Raw genomic sequence first — 18,074 nt, forward strand, 5'->3', positions numbered from 1 at the left:
GAAGAGTTGCAAAGCCTTATTGACACAGAGTGAAGACCGCCTGCATGGCTGCTTACCATACCGCAGGAGTTTTTATTGTACTGACTTAAAGCCGATGCAGTTTGCTTGTTATATTTGCATAGACCAGGGAGAGGGGTCCCAAAAGCTTGTTCACTTCTTTCGTCATTTAATAAATATTTATTGAGCGCCTGCAATATGTCAGTCTCTAACAGTGCAGTGAAAACGCCAACCCTATTCCTACGGAGTTTACACTAATGAGAAACATTTTAACGCGTTCTACCGTCCAAAAACGATAATCTCGCCACGTAATCTGAATTTGTAAAATCGGCACGCGCCACTTGAGACCAGCTCTTAGTCAAACCTCGCCCCTGGCAGGGAAACGACAAACGCAAAGGCGGCGCCCAGCGTCGCTCCCAGCGGCGCGCGGCGGTGACGCGAGGCCCCGCCCCCTGCTCCCTTCATGGCGCCCCCGCCTCCGGGAGCTAAGTGCGCAGGCTCTTCGGCCGGGCTCGGGTTCTTCACCGGACGCAGCCGAGCCCGCGACTTCGCCTCCCCGAGAGCTTCGGAGGGCGTCGCGGGCCTGGTCCTTCCGCGGTGGCCGCGCCGGGAGCAGGGCGCTGCAGCCGCAGTCCCAGCTTTGGTGTTCGGTACACAGCAGCCCCAGCGTGCCCGGAGCGTGCAACCCCTCGCCCGGCGCGGCGAGCCCCGGGCGGTAACCGAGCTGACGGAGGATGGCAGCCTCCGGGGTGGAGAAGAGCAGCAAGAAGAAGACGGAGAAGAAACTTGCTGCTCGAGAAGAAGCTAAATTGTTGGCAGGCTTCATGGGCGTCATGAATAACATGCGGAAACAGGTACCGCCTCTGTGGGAGTGGCGGACGGCAGGGGGGAGGTGGTCCGGGACTCGGGCCACTTGCGCCCTGGACCGAACCCCGCGCTCTGTGGGTCCCGATCCTCTTCTTCCTCTATCCTCACCCTTCCTTCTATTTGCGCACTGCTGTTAGTGAGGGTCGCAGTTTTAGAGCAAAAGTGCCTCCCCGTCTGCCGATGCTGCGGCTCCCAAATCAGACTCCTGGGTGACTCCTCGAGCTGGCGTTCGGCGCCGGGTATTGGTTGTGTAACAGCTCTGCCCTAGTTATCTCTTTGTGAGGCGAGGATCCCTCCATTGGCCAGCAATTTTAAGGTGTCGTGAGATCTTGTGCGAAGAAGCCCATTGGCACAGCCCAACCTGAAGCCCCCAAAGAAGGGAAAAGCGTTGCTGGCCTGAAATCAGCTCCTCTTCGGTCTTAGCCGGGTGGAGCTAGTTGAAGACAAATCCTCCTGTACTGTTAATTTAGAGCAGAAACAGTCATCGATAAATACCGTGCCGTGTTTTAGGCGCACTGTGCGCCCCTGTTAGAGGAGCTCTTTGTTCTGTCTTTGATGTGTGGCACGTTAATGAAAGTCTTCAGCACGTCGGCGAAAGGTGGGTTATGAAAAGAACGGGTTTTAACGCCGGAGAATGTAGACTAGAGAGGTTTTGTTTATTTTTTTAATTCCATAACGTCTTATACTACGAATAAGCATTGAAAAGTCACTTGGTTACTTTTTGATTCTGTAAGCTATATTTATAGAAAATACGCATCTAAGAAGATTTGTGGGAGTGTTTCCGTTTTGTGGCTGGGGTCCTGTTTTTCAGGACAAAAGGAGAATCTGAGCATGAGTAACTGCAAAGCCTAGTTCACTTATCTAATGGTTCTGGTGGGAATATGGGCAATAATAGAGGAATTTAAGATTTTTGTGACGATATTAACTTCTGGTTTCTTAAAGCAAAGCTCTGCTGAGATCTTTTCTTTGTTTATCAGCTCCTGGCCTGGTGCAGGAATGCAGTAAATATTTGTGGGAATGCTTTTAAATCTTTCCTGGCCTTTGTGCTGAAGTAGCTGGGAATGTCTGAATTCAATATTTTATGTAACTTACTTTCATGTATACACTAACATTGTGTTCCTTTCACATAAACCTTTTTACATTTACAGCACTACTGACTTCAAATTACTGGTGCATTTAACTAGTGTCTGCCTGTAAACAGTAGTTGAACACAGTTTACCAGTGCTCAAATTTGTTTCCAACAACCCTCCCACTCCCCCAAATATGTGTTTTCATCCTTGGCGTATAGCGTTGTAAAGCATTGCCTCATTCCTTAACATAGATAGAGTGCAGCTGGACTGCAGCATCAGCTGTTTACTTGAGGAGGAGGGGATTGTCTGAGACTGCATGTTTAGCTCTTTGGGTGTAAAAATGGATTCAAATCCATTCTTAGACTTAGCTTTAGACTATATTAACATCTATTTGTTTACTGTTAAAATAGAAATATAGTTATCAAAGAATCAGGATTCTGTTACTGAGTAGGAAGGAGAAAATGGATGCTTGGTGAGCAACCAGGGATCTCTTCCACAATGGTTAACTGACCTTAATCTCCTGGATTCTCCTTTTGTTGATAGCTTTGCATGTTATTCAAACAGTTCTCCAATAGCACTTTTTCCTACTTCCTGGAATCCTTTTGCAAGACGTGCAGTTTGTTTTACATTATATTTGTATTCTGTTTAACATCATAACACAGGAGAGACTCACTGAGAATGACTGACAAGGGCAGTTGATGGTAATTGGCAGAAATAGAAGCTGGTCTGACTCAGAGGAGGAATGAGGACCAATTTTATAAGTGTTCTTGTTCTTTACTGAATATGTTGGTATTATGACTATTTTTGCTTTACCTTATAATTTCATTACTTTGGGGATCAGGATAATGAGTGGTGGATGACAAGGACCCCTCTATAGACACCCAGAAACATTCCTACAAGAATTTGAGAACACTGTGAAATTAGAATACTTGAATTCCAAACCCTGCTCTACCATTAATTAGTTTTGTGATGTTAGATAATCTGATTTAGGTCATTTCATCTCAGCGTAGCAGCCAATCCTATACACAGTGACGAAAGTGGGTTCTGCAGAGCCAGCAGCTTCAGCTTCTTAGGGAGCCTTTTCCTCCAGCATCCTTCTAGTCATTTCTAGCCTCTTATTTTTTATTTTTGTTTTTTGGTGAGGAAGATTAGCCCTGAGCTAACATCTGTCACCAGTCCTCCTCTTTTTGCTGAGGAAGACTGGCCCTGGGCTAACATCCGTGCCCATCTTCCTCCACTTTATCTGGGACACCACCACAGCATGGCTTGACAAGTGGTGCATCAGTGCGTGCCCGGGATCCGAACCCTGGGCCACCGCAGCAGAGCGTGCCCACTTAAGCGCTATGCCACCGGGTCGGCCCCTCTAGCCTCTTATTTTTAAGTAAACTTTCTAATAAAATACAGGATTCATGTAAAAGGGCACAAATCATTAACATGTAGCTCAATGAGTTATTACAAAGTGGACATACCAACAGCAAGAAATAGAACATGACTAGTACATGAGAGGGCCCTCCTTATGCCTGTCTTCAGTCACTATCCCCTCAAAGGTAACCACTCTTAGAACTTCTATCACCACGGATTTGTTTTTCCTGTTTTTGAACTTATATAAGTGGAATCATACAGTATATACTCTTGCATCTTGGTTTCTTAAAGCCAACATTGTTTATGAGATTCATCTATGTTGTTGTGTTTAGTACTAGTTCATCTTCATTGTATATAGTATTCCATTGTATGAATGCACCACAATTTATCCATTCTATCATTGTGGACATTTGAGTTATTTCCAGTTTGGGACTATTAAGAATAGTACTACTTTGAACAGTTTAGTACATTTTGTACATGTCTTTTGATGTGTACATATATGCATTGCTGTTGGGAAATACCTAAGGGAGTTATTGAGTCAGACGTTATGGTACATTCAGCTTGAATAGATACTGTCATACAGTTTTCCAAAGTTGTGCCTATTTACACTTGTGTCAGCAGTGTATGAGAGAGGCTTTTGCTCTACATCCTTGTCAACACTTGGTATTGTCAGTCTTTATAACTTGAGCCATTCTAGTGGGTGTAGCATCTTGTTTAATTAGGTTGAGCACCTTTTCATTTTTCCCTAACTTTTTGTTTAGATTAATTTTATTATCTGACACACTAGAGAGAGGTCTACAAAACAGGGCTGGGTCATAGTCACTACTGGGCATATCCAGTTGCTGTTGCTGTTGTGTTAATGAAGTCCAGGAGACCCTTAACATTTGAGGGATATGTTTTGAGACCTTCCTGAGTACCACTATAATTTACAGTTTCCTCACGTTAAATGAATTAAAGCATAATTGGAACTTAAAAGCTTATGTTATAGCCCTTATTGAGAGTTATGTGAGAGAACCACAAAGCTGATTTGAGGATTGGATGCTGGGCAGTCAGCTGAGCTCACTTAATAGCTAAAATGACTCAGCTTCTGTATACTCACCAATCCAAGACTGTAAATTACTGCATGTCATTTATATTTAGGGTCTCTTGTGAATAGTAATCTAAAACTTCTGTGTTACATCCTCAATATTAGAAACACTTCTTGAGCACTTATTCTCTACCAGCTCTTCTGCAAAATGTTTTACATGCTTTGTCTCATTTAATTCTTATAACAACTCCGATCATCCATACTTTTCTATTCTTAACTCTTTCTCTCTTCTCTTTTTGTCTGTCCAGCTTAGGAGATATCATCTCTCTCTTCACTCTCTTTCCAATGCCCCAAGCTTTCTTGACCTTCTGTTCTTTTTTCACATCTATCTGGCAAAAAGCGTTGATGACTGTTTACCTTCTGTGTGCAAGGCTTCCAGGCACAGCTGGAGCCCATTATTGGGCAATCTTCTGCCAGGTAAGTAACTTCAGCTGGACTGTCAGTACTGGTGAGCAGTCCTACTTTCCATTCATTTTACTGTTTTCCTCTAACCTGAGTCCACATTCTATATCCTCACTTTCAGCAATCATCCCTCTTTTGACATCACAAATAAATAGAAGTCATTAGTCTGGAACTGTCTAACTTTTAACTTTTCACCACCAAATCTATAAACCTGTTTTGACACTTTCCGTTTTCTCTTTTCACCCTGCTCCAGTGGAGAAGCTGCCTCTTTTTCTATCTAAGGCCAGTACTTTCACCTGTGCTTTGACTCCCTCAGTACTAGCCTTGTCTGAAAAGTGATACTATTGGTTATTCCATCTCTGTTGAGCATCTTTAACTTCTCATCCTCTGCTGGATTCTTGCCATCAGCATTTAGGCATGTTTTAACCTCTCCAACTTTTATAGCAACCAACAAACCCATCCAATCACTCTTAGTCTCATCATTCCCCTGTAAATAATACCTCTCTCCGCCTTGTTAAAACCAAAGAGTGAGTAGATTCACCGCCTTGTTTGGCTCACTGTTTATTTATTCTCCTATCTCAGTTTGGCTTTCTAACTTATCCACTCAGATGAATGCTTATTGAGAACCCACTGTGTGCTGGGCATTTTGCTAGATTCTGGGGTTACAATGGTGAACAAAACCTGACAGTCCCTGTTGTTATACAGTTGATAGATTAGTAGGAGAGTGAGACATTAGCCAAGAAATCACACCACAAAATGTAAAATTGCAGCAGTGATAGGTATTAAGAAGAAGGACTTCATACAATGAGGGCATATAGATGGATGATTTGGCCATCAGGAAGGTTTGCCTAAGGAAGTGATAATTGAACTGAGAGCTGAAGTATAAGGAAGTGATAATTGAACTGAGAGCTGAAGTAAGAGTATGTGCTAACTAGGCACCTTAAGGAAGAACCTCTTAGATAGAGGGAACAACATATGCAGAGGCCCTGAGTGAGACCTGCTTACAAAGAATGGCGAGTACAAGAGACTGATTGAAGGCCAGTGTGAGTGGAGCACAGAAGGTGAGGAGGAGGATGGTGCAAGATGGAGAAGTAGCTGGGGACCTGTCCATACGTAGCCTTATAAGTCAGGTTAAGAGGTTTTGCCTTTATTCTAAAACCCTTTTAAACGTGTGTGTGTGAGGAAGGATGAGTGGGTATTATCTGTTTTTCTTTTGAAAAAGATGACTGACTTCTCTGTGGTGAAATGAATGAGAAAGCTCTCAGACTGGTTGCTGGCCAACTAGACAGGAAGTTGTTGCAGTAGCCCGGTGAGATACTCCCTTGGACTAAGGTGGTAGCAGCAGCAGCAATATCAATGAAGAAAAGATGATATATTCAAGAGATTTAGGAGATAAAATCAACAGGACCTGGTGACGATAACTACCATATGTGGTTGTGATGACTAAATTAGATAACCAAATTAAGATAACTTAAAACATGTCCTGATGATGAGTAAGTTCTCAATAACTGTTGACTATTTTTGTTGCTGTTGTGATGGTGGTGGCTGATTGGATGCTGAGGGATTCAACATAAGGTATCACTTATGACCTCTAGGGTTCTAGAATGCATAACTTGCTGAATTATGACGCTATTCACTGAGAGAGGAGACACTGGAAAAGGATCAAGGCTTTGAGGAAAGGATTATAATTGGTGTTTTAGATATATTTAGTTCATGATGCCCATAAGACATTAAGGTTTATGATGAATTGACAGGTCTGGAGAGTTGTAGATTACAAGTGTAAATTTGTGAATTATCTACATATATAAGATAACTTCTTCGTTGAAGCTATGGAGAGTCAGAAGTCTCCATAAAGGCTAGGGAATGAGCCTATAAAGGAGGCAAAAAAGAAATGACCAGAAGAGTAGGAGGAAAATGAGAGTTTTGAGAATCAGAGAAGAAATTGTTTCAGAAGGAGGATGGCCAACTTTGAAACTCATGAAAAGTCAGAGTAGGATTAGAACTAACAATGCTTATAGGATCTAGCAACACAGGGGGGTTTGTTGACTGAAGTTAGAGTTGTTTTGATGGGAAGACAGAGATGGAAGTGAGATTAGTGTGAGTTGAAGTGAGTAGAAGTGAGTAAGATATGAGAAAATTGAGACAAGTTTTTTTTTGAGAAATTTGGACCTGAAGGGAGTGGGGGAATCAAATGAAGGTTGTTTGGTTTTATTTGTTTAAATGGGAGAGATATAAGTTTGTTTAGAAATTAGTGGGGAGAATTTACTTGAGATGTAAAGGTTGAATGTGTTTGAGACAGAATGATAGATGATCCAAAGATGAAATCCAAAAAAAGGGTGCTTAATCTCATATGGGAGGGGAGAGTTCTTCTTCCATAAGAGGGGGAAGGAGGAGAGGGTAGGTAGGTAGATAGGTAGGTGGGTTTGGAATCAAGAGATTGAAGGAGTTTCAATCTGGAGACTTTTGTTTTTTCTGAAAAGTAGGAGACAAGATCATCTGCTAACATGGAGGCAGAAGATGAAGCTGGAGGTTGAGAAAATAATCTTTGTGAATAGTAGAAATGGTGTGAGGCTGGCAGTGTTTTTGAAGGTTTTTTGAGGTTAATTATCATGAATTTATAATGAATATTTATCCTTAACCTGGCTTTCAAAGCCCTGTCTGATATGATCCCAACCTACTTCTCCAGTCAGATCTCATACCACTTTTTTCTTAACCATTTCACTCCAGGCATCTGTGTTCCTTTCAGAGCCTAAAATGTTGTACCAGTGCCTGTTAACTCTTCCCTTCCTACTCATGCTTCAGTTCTTACCTTAAATGCCACTTCCTCTCTGAATGCCCTAGATTATGTCAAGGCCTTCTGTTGTATATACTCTTACAGCACTCCATTCCTTTCCTTGATGCATTTATCATCTCTCTAAAGGCAATAATCACTCTTTAGTTTAATATATGTCTTTGCTACTAGGCTCTAAGGTCCACAAGGGCAGGGACTCTGTCTTATTCAGTGTTATATTGCCAACATCTACCACATAGGTGCTCAAATATTTGTTAAGTAAATAATTGATGTCATAAGTATGGTTGATAACACCTAGAGGATGAGGGCAGAGTAAGAAGAAAAGCAGACAGAGGATGAAACTGGGGAGCATCGACATTTTAAAGGATAACAAGAAAAATTCATTGGAGATTAAGGAGTGGAAGGACGAGAGACAGCAGGCGGTAGTGTCATTGAAACCAAGGTATATTACAAAGAAGAGACAGTCAGGAGTATCAAATGTTATAGGGAGGCCAAAAAAGATAAAGTGTCCACTGGATTTGAAAATCGGTGGTTTTAGCAAGTAAAGTTTTAATGGAATGGTGGGGGAAAAAAGCAGATTTTAGAGGACAAAGGAGGGACAGAGTGGTGAGTACGTGGAGAAGGACCTGCCTCCTGTGCAACCCAGGCTTTCCAAGATGCAATTAGTGTTCTTCCTCTGAATTCCAGGGGTATCTAGTGCCTACTGCCATCGTGACACTTGTCATATGTGTGTTGAATGAGCGAGTACAAAAGCACATGTTGAGGGAGACACGATTGTATTAAGAATCCTCTTCTGAGAAGAAAGACAATCAAGACTTGGGAGGTGCAAGAACCAGGGCAGTCCCAAAGGCCTCTCTTGCCTTTCTCTAGGACACTGCCCTCATGCCACCTCAGCTCGGACTACTCCCAGTCTGTTCCTCTTTCAGGTTTTCAAATCCTGAAGAGAAGGGATCTGATAGACTTAGTTTTGGTTGAATGGCAATCCTTTGAATCAATTACGCTAAGGAGAACAGGGCCATGTAGCACAAACATGATCTTGAAAGGCCCATTTTATGTATTGAGGCCATTTCCTGAGAAATTTAGGTCATTTACATTGAATTGTAAGTCAGGTAGCTACTCCAGTTGGCACCTACTACAAAGATTCATATCAGTGAAACACCTGGGTATATTATATATTTTAGTATATAATAATACAGCATATAATTTAGTTACATTCTGTTGAGCTGTCAAAAATGTAGTTGATATAATTAATATTTAAGGGAGATACTCTTTAAGAATATGCCATCTATGCTAAATATCATAAATTCTTTACTTAGGATTAAATGAGTTCTTTCTTAGACCTTCTTTTCGTTTTTTTTTTTTTTTCTTTTCTTGGCTGAGGAAGATTCGCCCTGAGCTAATGTCTGTAGCCAGTCTTCCTCTATTTTGTATGTGGGTCGCTGCCACAGTGTGGCCACTGACAAGTGGTGTAGGTCCACGCCTGGAAACTGAACCCAGGCTGCCGAAGCCGAGCGCACCAAACTTAACCACTAGGCCACAGGGCCAGCCCCTAGACCTTCTTTTTGAATTACAGTTAAATTGAATCACAATCTAATATTATACTGTAAGCTTTTATTGTGAGAAATTATTTAAAAAATGGTTTTGTGTCTTCTATAAAACTTTTTAATAACGTCTTTAGTCACTCATTACTTTGGGAAACAGTATGCTGTAGTGGAAATAACGTGGACTTTGGAATAACAGATCTGCTCGTTCTTACTAATTGTGTGACAATGGGCAGGTAACAACCTCTTCAGCCTTTTATGTTTTTATCTGCACAACGATTGTAATATCGTACTAGCCTACCTTACTGATGTTGAGAATAGTGAGAGAAAGAATGTGAAAACTCTTAAGTTATTCAGCGTTGTACAGGTATTATTATCTCGCTGACTCTGCTGCGATTCTTGGTTCCCAGCAACAGAAACCTACTCTGACTTAAGTAAAAATAATTTTTTGCAAGGATATCAGGAGCTTACAGCATTGACCACAGGCCGGAAGATGAGCAGGTGTGGCAAACAAGCAGAAACCAGGGGTTCTCTGGTAGCTAGGCTGCAGAAACCCTGGAGTCAGGGTTACAATACAGAAACAGTCTTGACCACTTGCTGCTAATGCCGTAAAGACGATTTTCCCTCCATTTTTCTATCATTCACTCAATATTCAAAATCCTGGAAGTGGTGTCTAATTGGCTGGCCTCAGATCATTTGCCAGATTTTGGCCCTGCTAAGGAGTGAATAGAAGAAATATTTGACTTTTGGCTTCCATTAGGCTCTGAGAATTGCCCTCTCACCAAGATAGTGCATAATGAGGAATTTTTCCAGAAATGGAAGCTTGGAGTTCTAATAGACAGGGGAAATTGGATGCTAGATTGCCAGAATCCACAAATATCTACTATGATCTATACCCTAGGCTGTCCAATACAAACATGCATGCTCTTATTCTCATTCCTATAATTTAAAGAAAATGTCACCAGTCAAGTTTTTTCACTTAGCATGTCTAACTCCATGTTCGAGATTACTTGGTGATATCCGTTTCTTCTGTAGTCATTTCAGGATCCTGAGGGCTAAGTAATAATAGATTTTTTTATATGATTGTGAAGGGGAAAGGAAAAGAAGAAAGGAAACTAGTTAAAACTTATGTAAATATGAGAGCAAAGATGAAAATAGAAGTAGAAGCTACATTCATTATTATTTATTTATTAATATTTTCATTATTCATTCATTGTTGTGTTTATGACTTCTTCCTTTACTGCCTATTCCTCTTCTTTGTCTTTAGCCAACTCTTCAAGGTTTTTTCATCTGATAGGGTGACCTAATCCTTTGTTCCTAAGTATCTTGGATCTTTGGTCTTGCCTGTATAGGGTTACTTTAGTCTCTGTTTAACATTTACCACTAGACTTGGCAGTACCAGTGTTGTGTCTGGGATTTCATTTTATGATACTTAAAAGTTGATTAGTTAACCTGTTCCTGATGCTGCCAGAAGACATGAGACTCCTAGGTCAGAGACAACAGACTTGATTACTCACAGCGTAGCATCATGAGCTATGTATGCGTCAGTTCTGCTTGCCTGCAAGTGCTATGAGGACAACATGGTGGGACCCAGATGGATGTTATACACAAAGTGGGTTTGTGTCGCAGCTAAGGAATGAACACTGAGCTTAAGAAATCTGCCGTTTTTATAGCAAGCAATAAGTAAGGCTACTCTTGATCTTAGAGGGAAACATTTGTCTCCTTAAGATCGCTCACTGCCAACACAACCCTGGGAAGTGATGGCCTGGCTAAAAAGTGGCAGGGCCTTGCATTCTTGGTATGTCCAGGAAGATATGTAGGAACTCAGGAGACCTATAGAGGACTGAGTCTCCCAACGACAAAAAGGTATTCAAGGGGATCTCCTGAGTTCCAGCCGTCTTCTGCCCCATGGAGAAGAGCAACAGTTTTTCTCCTGATGGCCAGGGTCAGTAACTTACCCAAATGTAATAGCTTTTGTTCTTTTTACCCAGTGGCATGAGGAGGCCAGAAAGGGCAGGACACGGTCTTAACTTCCAATTCTGTGGAAACATCATTATATCGCTTGATTGAATCATTCTTCTTTTGGGTCCCCAAATCAGAAACAAAATTTTTGTAAGTGAATTATTAAGCATACTGGTGAGGGACCCTCTTCCATCTCTTGGTTGCCAGGCTAATTCTGGCTATGGAGAAACCATTCTGTCCATATAAATTATATGACATCAGATTATTTGAAAATGGATTCTGCTGCTTAAAGAAAAAGTTCGAAAACCATTGATATAATGTTTTTCCCTGAAAGGAGAATATACTCGGTGTATGTGTGTATTTGTCTGTGTGTGGTGTCGGGAACAGAGGGCAAAGGGGCTGAGAGAATTGGAAGGGGTGAACATTTCTGACCTTCTCCTCACCCAAAGGAAAGGACATGAGTTATCTTGAGCTCATATCTATCTCTCCTCCTAGTTTTGCCCAGTGGGAGAGGAGTTGCTAATCTAATTAAGTTAGAACTTGAGACATTGCTGTTTTATTAGTGGTGAGGTTACTCTGTTGAGACTCACATAATTCTACCTAAGGTCTCCATCTGCTAAGCAGGACAGGTAAGGAGTGTCTTATGGTGGACTCCATATGTTGGGTTTGTGCCCAGCCATCTATTTTTTTTTTCCCTTGAAAGATGTATGAATACGTAGATTGTAAGATTTAGATTACTGTGGTATGCACGGGTGAGCAGAAAGGCCTACAGGGGCTTCTCAAGCAAAGCCTCATCTTCCAACGTTGTTGTACTAGAGAAGCACTGCATATGGGGGATTACCAAGTACTGCCCATCTGCCATCTGTGTATTTTATGATGTCTCATTTGGCTATTGATCCTTATATAAATTCCTGAGTTGAGCATCTCAGAGGACTGAATGGTGGAATTCAGGCATCAGAGCCCCAGCCTAACTCCCAACAGAAGTTTGCTGGACCAAGTAGCTGTAACTTATTTCCAAGCTTGCTTTGTCTTTTAGGTGTTCTGTTTTCTTACTGCACAGGGAGCGCTTGGTTCTATCTTAAATGCTGATGAGGCATCCTCTATCAATAACTGTTCTTTTGTGTATCCTCTGAAAACCAGCTTAGGATGTTATTTAAATTTTTACTCCAGAAAGCTTTGAAATGGGTGGATATCCATTAAGTTAACTTCAGACTAGAAGTCACTTTCATTTCCTGTCTCAAATTTTTCTCAGCCAAAATGTCATTCGTAGCTCTCCAGATTGTCTGCTGTGAACCAAATGACAACTTCAGGCACTCCATCTAATTCCATACTAGCAACATAAAATCCCCCAAATTTGACTGTTATGAACCCACTCATTATTAAATTCCCACATCTGTCATTTCCCTGTGAATTAAAGTAATTGAATTCCAAATATCTGCTCTCCCTGGTTTCTTACACTGCTCAGTCTCAGCCGGAAGGCATTCACTTAAGTGTTTGGTTAGAGTCAGGGTAGCTTCTTGAGCAGCTGTGGCGTGGGCTGTTCTTCCATTGGAGCAGATTAAGCTAGTTTAGCACCTCCAAAGCTGCATTTCTCCAGTTTTGTGGTAGTTGGTGCCACGTGTTTTCAGTATCCCAAAAGGTCCCTAGGACTCTTAAGATTAGCACATCATCATCCCCACCCCCACAAACCTGAAAAGATAAAAGCAAATCTCCCATCTCTACAATAAACAATGCAGATGTTGACACATTATTATACAGTCCTAACCCACATTATTGTTCCCAGACAAAAACAAAACAGAAACTTTGGTTTCTGGGGGAACAGAGGGTTTTCAAAGAGAACATAAGAAGAAAAGATTTTGGCTTTTGGTTTTGACAGGTTGCCAGTCTGCGTTGGCTATCTAATTTATAGAGTCTAAGACTAAACTCAGCTGGGAGGAATCGCTTATTCAATAGGGACACTATGTTTACTGTATGTGGAAGGAATTTCATCCATGCATAATAATGCTTCTCTGGCATTGGACACATTCTTTATCTTAGGCAAAATGTTAGAAATTTGCCAGAGTGACATACTCAGCTGCCGGGTCTCCTGCAGTTTCCTTTTTTTCCTATTGTCCATCCTGCACATTAAAGCTTGATTTTTTTCCTTTCTTTTTTTGAACCTTGTGTTCTTGGCTACCCAGTGCTGAAATGATTGAGTTCTGTCTGGTGACAAAGTCTTCCATCCATTTTTTTTTTTTTTTTTGTGAGGAAGATCAGCCCTGAGCTAACATCCATGCTAATCCTCCTCTTTTTGCTGAGGAAGACCAGCTCTGAGCTAACATCTATTACCAATCCTCCCTTTTTTTTCCCCAAAGCCCGGGTAGATAGTTGGACGTCATAGTTGCACATCCTTCTAGTTGCTGTATGTGGGACGTGGCCTCAGCATGGCTGGAGAAGCGGTGCATCCGTGCGTGCCCAGAACCCGAACTCGGGCCACCAGTAGTGGAGCGTGCGCACTCAACCGCTAAGCCACGGGGCCGGCCCTTCCCTCCTCTTTGAGAGAAGAGTGATCCACATTTGTAGCAGGCAGTTGTACAGAGCACAGTTTGTGGCCTTGCATTCTCTACATTTCTGATCCTCCTGGTTGTTCTGCACCTCTGTGGCCCCATTATGATCCTATCCTGCTGTGAAATTCCTTACATCTCTCTCTCTAAGGGAGAATGACCTTTAATAGATCCATTTAAGGCCTGGGGTCCCCATGGGGACCAGTATGGCCGTTACAGTATGCTTCTCAAAACCTTGCCTTTCCTCAGTATTTGAGTTTTCCAGGCCTTGGAAACTCAGTGGCAGCAGGCACGTTCCTTTCTGTTACCTATTTGTGTCGAAGTGGGCTATGTCTCTAGGGCCCCATTTTCCTCTGTTGTCTTTCTGTTCCTTTCAGGCAGCCCCAGCTGAGTTGTTAACCTGTTTAAGCTGAATCGTTTCCTTTCTATATCGTGTAGAGCTAACATTGTTAGATCAGAATGCCTTCCTTCCTTTCCCTTTCCTTTTGATTTTGGGCCCAGATGTTTGTTTTGCTAACATACTTCTTTCTCTAGTGCCTTTCTTATAGACTCTGCCATAGTGGAAAATAAAGTCTGTGTGTTCAGGATTGATTCAGCTACTGCCAGCCCTCACCACCCTCAGTAAGGTAATTCCAATTATGGGCAAGTCCAGCATCTAACTTAGGCCTAGGCTATGGCTGGGTTATTTGACTTTCCTTTAACATGACCTAGTACTTTCCCTTACAGTCTTATTTCCACAAACTTCCCAGATATGTTCTACTAAAACATGTACCGTTCCTGTCTTTCCACTTGTGTCACCTTGTGAATTGCTTAATAATGCATGAAGTATTCTGTTGCTGATCTTCTTCCTTTTTCCTTTTCAAATCTATCTTAACTACTATAATTAGGTATTATAACTATCCCAGTCTTTAAGGGCAATCCTCTAATTATGTTTTTGATTTCTTACCTTTAGCTTTAAGAGGAATCTTGCAAAACCTGCCTAGATCCAGGCTCTTTCTGAGGGAACCATTTTGGTCTACTCTTGAATTCTTTCTTCTCTTCCTCCATTATATCCCTTTGGCCCATATCACCTTCCTTGAATAAATAATAAAAAACCTCTTTTTATTCCTAGTCCCACCATTTAAAGAAGAATTATACCAAAGTATATCTGCTGTCCTTTTCAAAGCTATTTGGCTTAACTTGTCATATTTTTCCCTTCAGGAAGGAAATCCTCTTTTTTCCTCTATTAATCTAGATGTCTTCTTTTGTTTTTCTTTCACTTTCCCACCTGCTTTATTTTGATTATATGTGTGTTTAAGTCCAATGCTCTTTTTCTTAATTTTATGAACAAACATGATTCCTAGAGAGGTCTTCTTGATTTTTGGCTTAGCTTTTGAGTTTGTTATTATTGCTTTGTTGAGGCTTTTCTAGTATCTCAATCCAAGAAGATGATTTACCTCCATATAATCAGGATTCTACTTCTCTTTATCTTTTCAGTGATTTAAATCCACACCCAATTAAAGTCGAATGGGCAGTCTGCTCAGGGATATATACCCAGGGCCAACTTGAAATCACTGTGAGAGGGACTGATTGATTGCAGAACCTAGTTGACAAGCTACATAAATCCAAAGTTTAGTCATTCCTCAGTTGTCTCCTTGGGATACAATGAAGAATAAAATTTGGGACAGCTGATTGTATGGCTCCTACTAATGCCGGTATATATTGTTAAAAGCTAGAACCTCAAAAAACAATACTGTGGAGCTTACATGGAACCTAGCTGCCTTTTGCAGTCCTGCCTAGCAAGCACATTATTCCATCAGCAGATGCCTAAATTGCTTGCCTGTTTTGAGGTGAGTCTTTCCTAACCAAAGGAATCTTCCAGCAAAAGCCTGTAAAACTTGCAAACACTAACATAGCACCAAAGTTTCTGTCTCTGTGGTGCTTTGAGTGTCTATGCATATGGATTTAAGGGCCCCTCCTCCATTGCTGCTTCTGAACAGTTGAAAAGTAGACACAGGAGACAAATTAATGGAGATGACAGACTGGAGAACATGGCTTTGACCTGAGCATAAAATTGGCTTTCTCTTCTTTCTCCACCAAACTAAAATTTCCCACCCAGTCTGAGGCAGAGCAGCTGATGAGTGAGAACAGTCCTCTCCTGCCACAAGGGCAAGCCTGCCCCGATGAGCTGTGTTCCACTTTGGGGACAGACTTACAGAGGAAGAATGAGGCAGGAGCCAGCTCCATGTGGTCAGTGACCTCTGCCTTCTCTTGCCCATCCTGTAGTTCCTCTTCACAAGATTGCTGAGTGGACATTCCATTCATCCACTCTGTGTATTTTGAGTTGTTCTGTTTCAAGTTAGATCTATGAAGGCTGCTTTCTTGGGAAATGCAGTATGTACTCTGGATTTTATCAAGGATAGATAAATGAAAAAAAACAGATTGCTATGTTTGAAAAACCATCAAGGACATTGCCATTATATTGTTTAATGTCACCATAAAATCTCACCATTAGAAATATCTTAGAATTTGTGTCAGGAAAAAAAAAATTGGCTTCCCTAAAGAATTAGTAGACTATTTCTTTTCTGATTTAAGAATCTCTTCTTTTTTTTTCCTGACTGTTGGGAAACTCGGTGCCAAACTTTGATACAGCAGACTCATGACAGCAACTCTATATGTCCTTCCTAAATAGATCATATATTATATATTCTGTGCTGGAAAAAAAACTAGATTTAAATAGAAAATAGAGATAAAGCATTTGGCAGGCACCTGTTTTATATGTTTGCTAAGCTAGGCCCAGTGAGCCCCTTTTAATTTTATTTATTTCTCTCTTGATTAGAAAACATTGTGTGATGTGATCCTTATGGTCCAAGAAAGAAAGATACCTGCTCATCGAGTTGTCCTTGCTGCAGCCAGTCATTTTTTTAACTTAATGTTCACAAGTAAGTATCTTAAAGTAAAACATATCATTTTTTCTTTGAGAATGATGTGGTGTCTAAATGAAAATATGCCATTCTTCCTAGTTTTTAAAGCACTTAAGAACTTAAGGCCATAGAACAGTGAAGAGATTGAAAAGTGGTCATGGTGATGATGGATCAGAGGACAAATGTCCTTTCATTAGCCCTAAAGGCCCAATGTCTTTATTGATAGAGATACAGCTTGTCCTGGAATGCCCCGGGGTTTTTTCTTAACCTCAGGTGGAAAGGCAAAGGAGCAGATCAATCTTAAGACATTTTATCTAGGAAGTTAATCGAAGTAAAAATGAAATATGGCATACCATACTAGAAAGAACCCTCGACTGGGAGTTGGGAACTGGGTCCAAGTCCTGGTTCCTTTACTTAGTTCTGTTTTATGACCTTGATCAGGTTATATAATGTATCTGGCTCAAGTTTTCTGTTTGGTGCTCTGGCTACCTACCAGGGGTTTTAGGAAGAGTGAGAGCTTTGCAAGCTATAGCTGACTATATATATAATTGTCATCGTAGTTTTGTTCCGGCTACATCAGAGGTATTTTACTCATAGCAGTTTAAAAGAGCACTACTAAATTATTTTAGGACTTGGGGAAATACTAAATCTAGTTTTATGTCTCTCTGTTCACTTAGGCTCTTTTTTAAGAAGTATACTAATTCACTAATTTCTTAGATTACTTTGACACATCTCATATGTGAAGAATTAATTTGCATTTATTCTAGGAATGTTGGGCTTTCTAAGGTATTTTCTTCCAGAGAGAACTGTCCTATTATTCTTCTCCATATTTAACATCCCTAGAATGTTCTAGTTCCTCTGTTAGACTCATAGTATACTCATGGCATTTATGTTTCTTCTCTTCATTTTAGCTAACATGCTTGAATCAAAGTCCTTTGAAGTAGAGCTCAAAGATGCTGAACCTGACATTATTGAACAACTTGTGGAATTTGCTTATACTGCTAGGTAAGTTAAGAAGAATCATTTCTGTTGTAGAGGAGTAGGGTTGGGATCTACCATGCAAAGCACTGTTGTGACAAATCGATGTGCTCCAAATTTTTCAGCCTGAAAAACTATAAGGACACGGGAGTTTGAGGATCCTGTGCCATAATAATTCAGGAACTGAAAAGTTTAATTTTTTGTTTAATTTCAGGGACTACTACGATACATTCTACCGTAGCATTATTTAAATAATAAAAAATTATAGGAAGTTAATATTCACTTTAAATTATTTGCAGAATTTCTGTGAATAGCAACAACGTTCAGTCTTTGTTAGATGCAGCAAACCAGTACCAGATTGAACCTGTGAAGAAAATGTGTGTTGATTTTTTGAAAGAGCAAGTTGATGCTTCAAATTGTCTTGGTAAGAAATCAGATTCCTATTTTTTTTTTTTAAAGTCTTTATATTTTAATAAAGGAGAAAAGCAATTATAAGTATCCACATTTAGTTTTAAAGACATTGTCCACTAGAAAATTTTCTAGGAATACATTTTAAGAGGAGCTTAGGGAA

The 18,074-nt window shown here is 40.8% G+C and overlaps 1 protein-coding gene across 2 annotated transcripts in view; it reads left to right on the top strand.

The window, feature by feature from the left end:
* Nucleotides 1-504: 504 nt before the first annotated feature.
* Nucleotides 505-18,074, top strand: part of KLHL7 (kelch like family member 7) — a 59,754-nt gene continuing 42,184 nt past the window's right edge. The window contains exons 1-4 of one of the 2 annotated variants that reach the window (XM_058527150.1): nt 505-851; nt 16,441-16,543; nt 17,437-17,530; nt 17,803-17,927. In XM_058527150.1, coding sequence (XP_058383133.1) covers nt 732-851; nt 16,441-16,543; nt 17,437-17,530; nt 17,803-17,927 — 442 coding nt within the window. In that variant the 5' untranslated portion in view covers nt 505-731. Of the gene's footprint in view, nt 852-931; nt 1,463-16,440; nt 16,544-17,436; nt 17,531-17,802; nt 17,928-18,074 lie in introns of those variants that run through there. The other variant, XM_058527158.1, reaches the window with a different exon arrangement.

This window comes from Diceros bicornis, chromosome 3, assembly GCF_020826845.1.
Source record: "Diceros bicornis minor isolate mBicDic1 chromosome 3, mDicBic1.mat.cur, whole genome shotgun sequence".
In the NCBI taxonomy this organism is placed as follows: domain Eukaryota; kingdom Metazoa; phylum Chordata; class Mammalia; order Perissodactyla; family Rhinocerotidae; genus Diceros; species Diceros bicornis.